At 40.9% G+C, this 13,492-nt stretch overlaps 2 protein-coding genes across 6 annotated transcripts in view; one reads left to right on the top strand and one right to left on the bottom strand.

The window, feature by feature from the left end:
• Positions 1–638: 638 nt before the first annotated feature.
• LOC121820695 (uncharacterized) overlaps positions 639–13,492 on the bottom strand; it is a 61,784-nt gene continuing 48,930 nt past the window's right edge. For 2 of the 5 annotated variants that reach the window (XR_009595594.1, XR_006061385.2), the window contains 3 exons: positions 11,703–11,810; positions 2,657–2,789; positions 639–1,276 (listed from right to left, as the gene is read on the bottom strand). Coding sequence is in view for 1 of the 5 variants with exons in the window: in XM_060395600.1 (XP_060251583.1) it covers positions 1,204–1,276; positions 11,703–11,810 (181 nt within the window). In the remaining 4 variants the exon portion in view is untranslated. The remainder of the gene's footprint in view (positions 1,277–2,656; positions 2,790–11,702; positions 11,811–13,492) is intronic. The other 3 variants (XR_009595593.1, XM_060395600.1, XR_009595595.1) reach the window with 2 other exon arrangements.
• KRT26 (keratin 26) lies at positions 738–6,903 on the top strand. The gene is made up of 8 exons (XM_004012872.6): positions 738–1,230; positions 1,659–1,741; positions 2,696–2,852; positions 3,488–3,649; positions 3,734–3,859; positions 4,508–4,725; positions 5,597–5,664; positions 6,489–6,903. Exons 1-8 carry the CDS (start codon positions 790–792, stop codon positions 6,638–6,640), a joined length of 1,407 nt encoding a protein of 468 aa, XP_004012921.1. The 5' UTR covers positions 738–789; the 3' UTR covers positions 6,641–6,903.

Here is a 13,492-nt window from a genome sequence, read left to right as displayed (position 1 = left end):
TTCACTCCCTCACCAACATGAAGCTCGTTTCTCAAAAAAATTCATAATGTCTTAAATACATACATTTAAACTATAAAACGCTAAACAATATTTTTGCATTAGAAAAATGAGCAATTTGGAGGCTCAGAAGTTACTTCAATAGACATTCTGTTCCTGGACTAAACCAAGAAATCGCAATACAAGTAATTTTTCGGTCAATGCCACATACTCACTAATTTTTAGTTAAATTGATAAGCAAAGTTCTGCAGGACTTTTATTTCTGTTTTTTTTTAATCAATTAGAGAGCTCCCACTACCAAAGGATCACTATATATTGAGAGCGCCTGATTTGAATAATAAAGAAAACATTCGATAACACATGAATAATAAAAATACTACATAAGTATTTACAGAACAAAAGCGTTAGACATTGTCCATTTGAATTATGAATCTTTTGTTATATTGGAGGGAAAAACAACTAAAATATATTTCAGAGATCAAAAAGATGTACATTGACTCATATACAATATTGACTTTTAAAACTATGATTTGGTATTACTCTATCTGGCACCTTTTTCATATACAAAGATATCCTTGGGCCAGCTTTCCACCTACAGACTGGACACTGTTAAAAAATCACCCAATTATGAAAAACAACAATTAGCATGCAAGTAATATTTTATTACAGATGGGCATAGTTAAGGCTGAAATGACCTCCTAAATCCTATAAAAGGCCAACAGAGCGAACTTCCATGGATGGTGACTTTTGGCTTCGCTCCTCTCTGAGAAAGGGTCGTTTGGTGCTGTTGCCATGTCTTTTCGACTTTCTGGTGGATCCAGGCGGCTCTGCTCTCAAGCTGGCACTGGTCGGCTAACTGGTGGAAGGACAGGCTTCAGGGCTGGAAATGTATGCAGTGGGTTGGGAGCAGGAAGCAGCTTCTCTGGCCCTCTTGGAAGCGTTTCTTCTAAAGGAAGTTTCTCTCATGGTGGTGGAGGGTTGGGAAGTGGTGTCTGTACTGGTTTTCTTGAAAATGAGCATGGCCTCCTCCCTGGGAATGAAAAGGTAACACTGCAGAATCTCAATGACCGCCTGGCATCCTATCTGGACCACGTGTGTACTCTGGAGGAGGCCAACGCTGACCTCGAGCAGAAAATCAAGGGCTGGTATGAGAAATATGGGCCTGGTTCTGGCCGGCAGCTTGCTCATGACTATAGTAAATACTTCTCAGTCACTGAAGATCTCAAAAGGCAGGTAAGAAAGATGGAGACTTTTACTACAGGCTTTGGGTGTGCACAACCTTAAAAAAAAAAGATGTAATAGAAAACATGCTTAGCAAATTTGTGTGAATTTGCTAACACTACATTCCCAGCGCTTGGCACACTGCCTGGCAATAAGAATTTGCAGAATTAATTGATGAAAGAGAAATTGTTTCCAAATAGAACTGTTTCATTGATCTTTTATTACCCCATACTTTTTGATGAAGAGTAATAAAACTGTCTGTGATTGGGAAAGTTTACATTTGGCTCTTAAACTCTGCAGAAAATCCACATTTCTTTAAAATAGGAAAAAATGATACTAAAATAGATATTTTATGGATTAAGAAGGTAAGAATCACAATGAGATCTGGAATCTCCCTTGACTTTTGGGACCTAACGTTTTGCACCATCTACCCTATTTAGATTATTTCTGTGACTACCTGCAATGCCAGCATTGTTCTACAAAATGAAAATGCCAGACTGACCGCTGATGACTTCAGGCTGAAGTAGGTAAACATAAAGTAATTAATTATAATAAAGGTAAAAATACTACGTTGGAATAGAGAACATAACTTTTGCTTTAAAAACCAACATGGTTTTATAAAGTCAGACTAGATGACTGAAGAGATTAAATGTGCCCTGATACAAAGCTAGCATAAATTTAATTTTTTTAACTTTTTAAAACCTTTTTTTTTTAAATATTGGAGTATAACTAGTTAACAATGCTGTGATAGTTTCAGGAGGACAGCAAAGGGACTCAGCCATACAGATACATGTATCCATCTCCTTCAAACTTCCCATCCAGGCTGCCACATAACACTGAACAGAGTTCCCTGTGCTATACAGTAGGTTCTTATTGGTTATCCATTTTAAATATAGTGGTACTAACTCCTTAACTATCCCTTCCTCCCATCACTCCCCCCTGACAACCATAAGTTTGTTCTCTAAGTAGGTGAACCTGTTTCTGTTTTGCAAATAAGTTCACTTGTAACATTCCTTTTTAGATTCCACATATGAAGGATGGCATACAATATTTCCCCTTCTCTGCCTGACTCACTTTACTCAGTATGATAATCTCTAGGTCCATCCATGTTGCTGCAAATGGCATTATTTCATTCTTTTTAATGGCTGTATAATATTCCATTGTATATATGTACCATATCTTCTTTATCTATTTCTCTGCTATGGACATTTAGGTTAAAGCTATCATAAATTTTAAAGAGTAGTTTTCTTCTACGGTTAAGCATACAGGATGCCAAAAATCAACTCTGAAGAAACAGCTCCAAAATAATATTCATAAACCAATAGGTGTTTCAAAATGTTTCATCATTTTGCTATCATCATCTGCTTCGGGGGTATGTACTGAACATCGGTATCTTTTAGTATATGAAACATCTAGAAAAGTCATGCTTTGCACCTACCTACGATTATAGTTCTCAAGCATGTTAACAACCTTCCAGGTGTGAAAATGAGCTTGCTCTCCACCAGAGTGTTGAGGCTGACATCAACGGTCTTCACAGAGTTATGGATGAGCTGACTCTTTGTACAAGTGACCTGGAGATGCAGTGTGAAGCACTCAGTGAGGAACTGACATACCTCCAAAAAACTCACCAGGAGGTAAGGAACCCTGGCTTCTTATGGTATCTGATGCCCTTCCTCAAGTCCGCTGTGGATCTCAATCAAAAGTCTACCCTGAATAGATTTGTGATTGCCAGGAGGGAAGGGGGAGAAGGAAGGGATGGATTGGGAGTTTGAGATTAGCAGAGGCAAACTATTACATACAGGAGAGGTAAACAGCAAAGTCCTACTGTATGGCACAGGGAACTATATTCAATACCTTGTGATAAACCATAATGAAAAAGAATATCGAAAAGAATCTATAGGTATGTATGTATAGCTGAGTTACTTTGCTGTATAGAAGAAATTAATATCACATTGTAAATCAACTTGTGTGTGTGTGTGTGTGTGTGTGTGTGTGTGCTCAGTCATGCCTGACTTTTTGCGACCCCATGGACTACAGCCTGCCAAGCTCCTCTGTCCATGGAATTTTCCAGGCAAGAATACTGGAGGCGATTGCCAATTCCCTCTCCAGGGATCTTCCTGTGCCAGGGATCGAACCCATGTTTCTTACACCTTCTGCACTGGCAGACAGGTTCTCTACCACTAGCGCCACCTGGGAAGCCTGAAATCAACTATACTTTAATAATTTTCTTTAAATCTACCTTGATGATTAATACATATAGCTTTTCCAGGAAATGAAAGTCATGCAGGGTGCAGCCGGGGGGAACGTGAATGTGGAAATAAATGCAGCCCCAGGAGTGGACCTCACTGTTCTGTTGAACAACATGAGGGCTGAGTACGAGGACTTGGCGGAACAGAACCGTGAAGATGCCGAGGCCTGGTTTAACGAGAAGGTACATGTAGCAAATCACAGGCCAAGGGGTTTGTTCAGGAGACCACCAAGCGGGTCACTAACCCATCTGACAACTATGCTTCAGAGCGCATCGCTGCATCAGCAGATTTCTGACGATGCGGGAGCGGCTATGGCAGCCAGAAATGAGCTGATGGAACTGAAGCGCAACCTGCAAACCTTGGAAATAGAACTTCAGTCCCTCCTGGCCACGGTTCGTAGGCACCACCTTAACTTGAATGTGTGTGTGTGTTAAGTAAATACAAACATATATATATATATGCGGGTGTGTATGTGTTGTCGTTTAGTTGCTAAGTCATGTCTGACTCTTGCAACCCCAGGGACTGTAGCCCACCAGACTCCTCTGTCCATGGGATTCTACAGGCAAGAATACTGGAGTGGGTTGCCATTTCCTTCTCCAAGGGATCTTCCCAACCCAGGGATCGAACCAGCATCTCCTGCATTGACAGGTGGATGCTTTACCACTGAGCCACCTGGGAACCCATATATATATATATATATATAAACATATAACTGAATATATATAACTAATTATATAGCTGAATACATATAACTAATTATATTTCACTAAAATGTATTAAATAGACATGGACATATTATATATCAAGCATTTTTTCTATAAATATTCCTTCTGATTCACTAATCCCAAAACTTGAAGAAGGAAAAACAGAAAGCTTTTTCAATGAAGAGCAAAAAAATTTTTTTAATTTGGCTAATGTTGATTTTCAAGGGGAAAGATTTAGCCCTTGTACAAAATATTTCTTTCCACCTTGAGAATGTTTTTAAAGCATAAACATGTGGTTTATCTGTTACACGTGCAAGCTGTGCTTTGTTCTTTCAGAAACATTCCTACGAATGCTCCTTGGCTGAGACTGAAAGCAATTACTGCCATCAGCTCCAGCAAATCCAAGAGCAGATTGGAGCAATGGAGGACCAACTCCAGCAGATTCGGATGGAAACAGAAGGCCAGAAGCTTGAGCACGAAAGGCTTCTCGATGTCAAAATATTTTTAGAAAAAGAAATTGAAATGTATTGCAAATTAATAGATGGGGAAGGAAGGTAAATATCAACTTGTGAAAAACATGAATCACACATAGACTAGGTTTTCTCAGTGTATGTGTAAACCAACACTGTATCCCAGAATTTCCTGCTCTGAAGAACATCACTTAGCAATTTGTTACTGCATCTAAATGACATGAAAACAGGCAGCAAAATCCAATCTCTTAGTATGTAAAGTATCTATACCTATTACTGTAGAGAAGATTTAAATACGGAATACTGAGCAATGCCTGGACTCCAATCCAGGAGGAAAACTGCTTTCTAAGATTGAGCACGGAAGCACGTTTCTTTTAATAACACACTCCATTGTGGCTTCACTGGCCACCACCCTGTCGTGTTGTTGTTTAGTCCCTAAGTCATGTCTGACTCTGAGACTCCATGAACTATAGCCAGCCAGGCTCCTCTGTCCATGGGATTTCCCAGGCAAGGATACTGGAGTGGGTTGCCATTTCCTTCTCCAGGGGATCCTGGAGATCTTGGAGATCTCATTTCCTTCAGCTAATGTTGAAGCCATATTTGAAACTAGAACTTCAATTGAAACTAGCACTCCAAAACTTTTATTCCCCATTCATAGTTATTGATGCATGGACAGAGGGGCCTGGTGGGCTACAGTCCACGGGATCGCTAGGAGTCGGACACAACTGAGCGACTTCACGTTCACTTTTCACTTTCATGCATTGGAGAAGGAAATGGCAACCCACTCCAGCGTTCTTGCCTGGAGAATCCCAGGGTTAGGGGAGCCTGGTGGGCTGCTGTCTCTGGGGTCGCACAGAGTCAGCCATGACTGAAGCGACTTAGCAGCAGCAGCAGCAGCAGCAGCATGAGCTCCCTAATGAAAGAAAACTGCAATAATTTTCTTTTCTCTTCACAGAATAAGCAAGTCCACATGTTACAAATCAGAAGGGCGTGGGCCCCAAAATTCTGAAAATCAAGTCAAAGGTACAGGAGGGTTGTTTTTTTTAACTTGGAATAACTCTTAAACTCCAGCAGTCGTATTAAATAAGTCACTTATTTGGAAACTAAGTAAAATTGTATATAAGTTTAGTTCTAGTGAATGAAGGGATAAGGTATCAGCTCTTAACATTCATATTTCATATTCCTGTAGAACAGATGTGGTCAAATTATGAAATTACGGAAATGGGAAATCAATTCCCCCAACAATTTTTCTTACTTAGAACCTATTATTTTCCCAGTTTCAATGTTTTTCTAGAAAAGCAACTTTATTTTAAACCACAAAAACAGGGCAAGTTGGTGTTTAAAAGAAAATATTAGTTGCTCCAGGCCTATACCTGCCTGATACTTCTCTTTTTTTAGTATAAATTTATTTATTTTAATTGGAGGTTAATTGCTTTACAATATTGTATTGGTTTTGCCATATATCAACATGAATTATGCATGTTTCACTTATGTTTTCAAACACCCATTGTTCTAAAAGATAAGAAAGATAGTCTCAGGCCTTGCTAAGCACAGATAGTAAGTATTACATCTCAATTTTCAGCGAACTCGCAAACACTGTTTGTTGGGGTTTTTTAATATTTTTATTTATTTATTTACTTGGCTGTGCTGGGTCTTAACTGCAGAATGTGGGATCTAGCTCCCTGACCAGGGATCAAATCCAGGCTCCCTGCATTGAGAGCAGCACTCTCAGCCATTTGACCACCAGGGAAGTTCTGCAAACTGTTTTATACGAGCATACCCGTTGTGACTAAATACCTTTCCACCTGTTAAGAATGAGTCCTAAGCTTGCATTTATTTTATTTTAGACTCAAAAGAAGAAGCTGTTGTCAAAACAGTGGTTGGGGAACTTGATCAGCTTGGCAGTGTCCTCTCACTAAGGGTCCACTCGGTTGAAGAAAAATCCTCAAAAATAAGCAACATTACAATGGAGCAACGACTGCCTTCTAAAGTCCCTTAATGAGGGGAAATGCTCTCTAAAACAAAAAAAAAAAAAAAAGAAGAAGAAGAAGTCTGCTTTTGTAAAATCCTATTGACCAAAAAACTCAAGGAAACCGTTCATTTCTGTTCTTCAAAATAAAAGGGTTAGGAGATGTTTTCCTTCTCTCCCTTTCTCAGGTTCTTTGTATGTCATCCTTCCCAGGAATAGGGAAAAAAATCTTACTCTGTCCCTGGTTTTTGCTTGCATTTGGTGGAATCGTTATTGCCTCTTCATTAACAATTTTCTGCCCCAAGTTATTTTTGATAAATTCTGTGGTTTTGAATTTCCGCAGTTGATCTCAGTGTCGCAGTACTAAGGATATGCTAATAAAATTAAGTGCCTCACTTGTAGTCATATTCACTCCAGTTCAATGCAGGATGAATTGGAAAGAATGCCAGTCCTAACCTCTGGTCCCAAATCTGTCCTTGATTAACTATGTAAATGACTGGTTCTCTTTGAGTTTGAGCTGGCCGCTATGGTCGTAATAGAAAATGATACTGATTGAGCTTTATAATTGGTTCAACCTTAGAATGCACGGGGTGATCAGCTAATGTTAGTTTGTTACACTGGATAGCTGTTTTCCATTTTGCACTTAGTTACTTATTGACTGGGGTGGTTCTCAATCTTGCTCATATCCTCCTGCACACAAGATCCTGCCTGATATCCTAACCAAGTTATTTTAGAAAGTGCAGCTGGGTCTAGACAGCAGCAAAGTTCTGGGATATAAAAGTTTATTTCATATGAGTGATGAGGCAGAGAGCTCTGCCATAACCTAGATTTCCAATGTGGATGACAAAGTATCAATAAAGGGTTGTTTTGGGTTTTTTGAGGGCAGGGAGGGGGGAGGATTGGTTTGTTTGACTGCACTCTGTTAGTTGCAGCATATGGGATCCAGTTCCCCAATCAGAGATCAAACCCAGGCCTCCTGCACTGGGAGCTTAGAGTCTTAGCCCCTGGATCACCAGGAAAGTCTCTCACTAAAGGGTTTTAACCAAGTGATATATACACCATGTGGAATTCAAAGTGGCCCACATACTCAACTGCAGCATATCTAGGTGCTAAGCCACACTAAGCTTGCATCTCCAGGTCTCAAAGATCATTTTGATTGCTATGTTCCCTCCTCCCACATAAGTAGTTGACCTCTGTTCCGGCATGGTTTCTTGAACTGTAGCTACAGTTGGACTTTACCTTCTTCATGGTCTTCTTCTGATGAATTATGGTAATGGAAGTCATAAGTTCAATGGTGTAGAGTTGGATTGGGTTAGGTTAAAAGTACTTTCATGGTACGGGGAGGGAGGTGGGAGGGGGGTTCAGGATGGGGAACATGTGTACACCTGTGGCGGATTCATGTTGATGTATGGCAAAACCAATACAATACTGTAAAGTAATTAGCCTCCAATTAAAATAAATAAATTTATATTTAAAAAATAAATAAAAGTACTTTCAATTGCAGGAACATAATACCGCTTACTCCTTGGAAGGAAAGTTATGACCAACCTGCTGCTGCTGCTGCTGCTAAGTCGCTTCAGTCATGTCAGACTCTGTGCAACCCCATAGACGGCAGCCCACCAGGCTCCCCCATCCCTGGGATTCTCTCGGCAAGAATACTGGAGTGGGTTGCCATCTCCTTCTCCAATGCATGAAAGTGAAAAGTGAAAGTGAAGTCGCTCAGTCGTGTCCAACTGAGCGACCCCATGGACTGCAGCCTACCAGGCTCCTCCGTCCATGGGATTTTCCAGGCAAGAGTACTGGAGTGGGGTGCCATTGCCTTCTCCATGACCAACCTAGATAGCATATTAAAAAGCAGAGACATTACTTTGCCAACAAAGGTCCATCTAGTCAAGGCTATGGTTTTTCCAGTGGTCATGTATGGATGTGAGAGTTGGACCGTGAAGAAAGCTGAGCACTGAAGAATTGATGATTTTGAACTGTGGTGTTGGAGAAGACTCTTGAGAGTCCCTTGGACTGCAAGGAGATCCAACCAGTTCATCCTAAAGGAGCCCAGTCCTGGGTGTTCATTGGAAGGACTGATGCTGAGGCTAAAACTCCAATACTTTGGCCACCTCATGTGAAGAGTTGACTCATTGGAAAAGACTCTGATGCTGGGAGGGATTGGGGGCAGGAGGAGAAGGGAACAACAGAGGATGAGATGGCTGGATGGCATCACCGACTCAAACCACATGAGTTTGGGTGAACTCCAGGAGTTGGTGATGGACAGGGAGGCCTGGAGTGCTGCAATTCATGGGGTCACAAAGAGTTGGACACGACTGAGTGACTGAACTGAACTGAACTGAATACCAGTGTCTTACATTTATTGACTGTGCTTTAATCTTGCTTTCTGTGAATTCACCATTTTGATCTTCATAAAGACTTATAAGGTAAGTGTTTTTATTATTTTTATTTACATAAAAGGCATAAACATTTAAATAGATTAAGGAATTTCCCCAGAGTCACACAGATGATGGGCAGTGGGGGATAGATTCAAATTCAGATCTCCCTTTCTTCCTTGCTGACCAGAGTCTTAATCGACCAGGAAAAAAATCAACAAGTTCCCCCAAGCACATTCTATTTCACACTAAGATTCCATTGCCATCCAGGAATGTCCATCATCAACAGATTCTTGTGTGCATAGATGTATTATTTTCCTCTCTGTTCACCACCCATGTCCAGCTACTCTCCAGCAGCAACCTTCTCTGTCTCCATATTTGTTAAGTCCTGGTCACTAGATATCCTCTCTCTTAGGCTGCAAGTTACTTCACTGTGTCTTGTTACCATCTCATTCTGACTAGCAGGGTCATCCAGAGGCTCCGTCTCCTAGGAACTGGAGGACTAGAGCCACAACTACACCTCTCTCAAGACACCTGGCTAATCCCCGATCTTAATACCACGATGTTGGACCCTCTTCGTCTGCGACCACCAGTGCTAGTCACTCCTTGTTCCAAAGAGTGTTCTTATTCTTTCCAAAAACACAATCTAACTTCCATTTTTCTATATCCACTCTTTCCTATTTAGATAAACAGACTTGTCTGTCTATACAAGACAGATTTATATTTAATACAAACTTAAGTTATGATTCCAAAATGCATGGTTTTAGCTAATACTTCTGGAAAGCATAAGTATGAGGGCTGGAAAACTTAAGTACTCATCCACATTTCTAAGAATTCAGTCTTAGTGAAAAACAAAAGTAAAACACTGATATCAATAGTTAACAAATCTCCAAAACTTTCATTCAGTTCAGTTCAGTTCAGTCGCTCAGTCGTATCTGATTCTGTGACCCCACGGACTGCAGCATGCCAGGCTTCCCTGTCCATCACCAACTCCCAGAGTTTACTCAAAGTCATGTCCATTGAGTCAGTGATGCCTTCCAAACATCTCATCCTCTGTTGTCCCCTTCTCCTCCCAACTTCAATGTTTCCCAGCATCAGGGTCTTTTCAAAAGAGTCAGTTCTTCGCATCAGGTGGCCAAAGTATTGGAGTTTCAGCTTCAGCATCAGTCCTTCCAGTGAATATTCAGGACTGATTTCCTTTAGGATGGACTGGTTGGATCTCTTTGCAGTCCAAAGGACTCTCAAGAGTCTTCTCCAACACCACAGTTCAAAAGCATCAGTTCTTCAGTGCTCAGCTTTCTTTATAGTCCAACTTTCACATCCATGCATGACTACTGGAAAAACCATAGCTTTGAGCAGATGGCCTTTGTCAGCAAAATAACGTCTCACTTTTTAATAAGCTGTCTAGGTTTGTTATAACTTTCTTTCAAGGAGCAAGCATCTTTTAATTTCATGGCTTGACTGCAGTGATTTTGGAGCCCGAGAAAATAAAGTCTCTCAGTGTTTCCATTGTTTTCCCATCTATTTGCCATGAAGTGATGGGACCAGATGCCATGATCTTAATTTTCTGAATGTTGAGTTTTAAGCCAATTTTTTCCCTCTCCTCTTTCACTTTCATCAAGAGGCTCTTTAGTTCTTCTTCACTTTCTGCCATAAGGGTGGTGTCATCTGCATATCTGAGGTTATTCATATTTATCCCAGCAATCTTGTTCCAGCTTGTGCTTCATCCAGCCCAGCGTTTCTCCTTATGTCCTCTGCATAGAAGTTAAATAAGCAGGGTGACAATATACAGCCTTGCCATACTCCTTTCCCAATTTGGAACAGTCTGTTGTTCAATGTCCAGGTCTGAAACTTTCACTGGGCACTCTTAATTGTTAACTACCAAACCTTGTCCAGCATCCATCATTCAGACCTTGGCTAACAGAACATGTCCTAGACATTTCACCATCAGGCCCTTGGAAACAAATATTTTACAGAACAGGCTGAGAAGGTACTGCCCTGAAAAATCAGGACCAATAAGAACTCATGGCCTCTGGAGTAAAACACAGCATGGAGGAATCAGGCAGGATCTCCCGCCTCAGTCCTACAAGGACAGCAAAAACCCAAACAGGATACAAACCATTTTGTGCTATATTAGAACTTTCTGAGGACATCTGAAAGGCCCTATTTTGTCTCTGATTCAGATATTTCAGATGTTCCCTGAGCCCCAAGGGCTGATGCAAGAGTTATAGTCTCGAATGTGACCAATTTGAGGCTATACCCAATCATGGTACAGCTGGAGTACTGCCATCTCCTTTCCAAACACACACCATACTGAACATGTAGGTTCTTCTTCCTCCCCACACCCCATTTAAGAATGAAAAATGTATAAAACCAAAAAGATAGAAAAAAAATAAGAGAAGAAACAAAGGTGGATTTTTTTAAAAAAATTTGGAAGAAAGGAAGTGGCAAAAGAAGCCTCAATAACAACAACAAAATACATGTTCCTGGGACTAGTCAACCTCATAAAATCCAAGAGAGATTCAAGGCTTAGAAGAACCAGGAGTGATGGAGGACTGGGCTGAGGGCATGGTGACTGGCAGAGGCGAAAGTACCATGACACCAAGGACACACACACTTCAAGAGCCCTCATTAGCACAAGGGCACGAAGGGGGCCCTAGAATTAGGTTCATATGCCCACTTTTTGTAAAATTTGCAAAACTAAAATAATTTACCACAATTGGTGAAATCTGCTGTCTGTTTCCATGCCAATGTCCCTTCCATCATTAGTTTCCCTCCGATCTGGTGGTGTTTGGATATCCATAAGCATTCTGAGGGCCTTTCTAAGATAAAGGAACCATAGTTATTATCCAAATGTAACAGCTGAGAGGGAGCAAAAGGTGCTATTGATCCAGCCTCACTAATAGGCATGAACTGATCTATTATAGGCATATGAACATAGAGTCACTTTAAGTGGAGAGAAAATTGAGTTGCACATGGTGGGATATATTTATGAGGTTTTCATCATTTCCATGGGAGGCTTCTAGCAGAATTCCCACTGCCCTGATGTGCTGACTCAAACATGAATGCATTTCAGTTCTCTTATGCTAAGTGAAAGAAGTCAGACTGAGGGATACATACTGTATGATTCCATTTACATGACATTCTGGAACAGGCAAAACTATAGACACAGAAAATTGATCATTCTTTGTCTGGAGCTGGGGCTGTGGGGATAGGTTGATGACAAAGGGGTACAAAGGAATTGGGAGATGAGTAACAGAACTTTCTATGTCTTTATGGTGGTGAGTGTTACATGACTATGAATTTGTGAAAACTCATAGAGTATGCTTAAAGAATGAATTTTATTATACATACATTAAACCTCAACAAATCTGGCTAGAAAAGATTTAATAATTCTACCTTAAAGAAAAATAAAAACATGTCTGACATTATTAATAACAGCAAAAAGTAGGAAACAATCTGAAAGTTCCTAAATAAGACAGTGGTTAGACAAATTACTTAATATTAGCTTTGGCCCTGAGAGGAACTAAAAAGCCTCTTGATGAAAGTGAAAGTGGACAGTGAAAAAGTTGGCTTAAAGCTCGACATTCAGAAAACGAAGATCATGGCCTCTGGTCCCATCACTTCATGGGAAATAGATGGGGAAACAGTGGAAACAGTGTCAGACTTTATTTGGGGGCTCCAAAATCACTGCAGTCAGTGACTGCAGCCATGAAATTAAAAGACGCTTTCTCCTTGGAAGAAAAGTTATGACCAACCTAGATAACATATTGAAAAGTAGAGACATTACTTTGCCAACAAAGGTCCGTCTAGTCAAGGCTGTGGTTTTTCCAGTGGTCATGTATGGATGTGAGAGTTGGACTGTGAAGAAAGCTGAGCGCCAAAGAATTGATGCTTTTGAACTGTGGTGTTGGAGAAGACTCTTGAGAGTCCCTTGGACTGCAAGGAGATCCAACCAGTCCATTCTGAAGGAGATCAGTCCTAGGTGTTCCTTGGAAGGAATGATGCTAAAGCTGAAACTCCAGTATATTGGCCACCTCATGCAAAGAGTTGACTCATTGGAAAAGACTTTGATGCTGGGAGGGATTGGGGGCAGGAGGAGAAGGGGACGACAGAGGATGAGATGGCTGGATGGCATCACGGACTCGATGGACGTGAGTCTGAGTGAACTCCGGGAGTTGGTGATGGAGAGGGAGGCCTGGCGTGCTGCGATTCATGGGGTTGCAAAGAGCTGGACACGACTGAGCAACTGAACTGAACTGAACTGAACAATAACAAAATAACATGACTTTACACAGTTAGAAGTTTGTTTCTTTCATACATAAAAATTCAAAAGTAGGCTAATCAGGGCTGCGGATGGTAGCTTTGTGCCTCAGGACATCCTCCGGGACCCACATTCCTTTCAGCTTTCCACTCTGTCATACCCAGGATATGGTGCCAGCTCATAGTCCAAGATGACCCTCCAGCCCTCATACCCAGTCATCACACCCTGAGCCAGGATGGA

Source organism: Ovis aries, chromosome 11, assembly GCF_016772045.2.
Source record: "Ovis aries strain OAR_USU_Benz2616 breed Rambouillet chromosome 11, ARS-UI_Ramb_v3.0, whole genome shotgun sequence".
NCBI lineage: Eukaryota > Metazoa > Chordata > Mammalia > Artiodactyla > Bovidae > Ovis > Ovis aries.
This window is presented reverse-complemented; position numbering and strand designations above follow the sequence as displayed.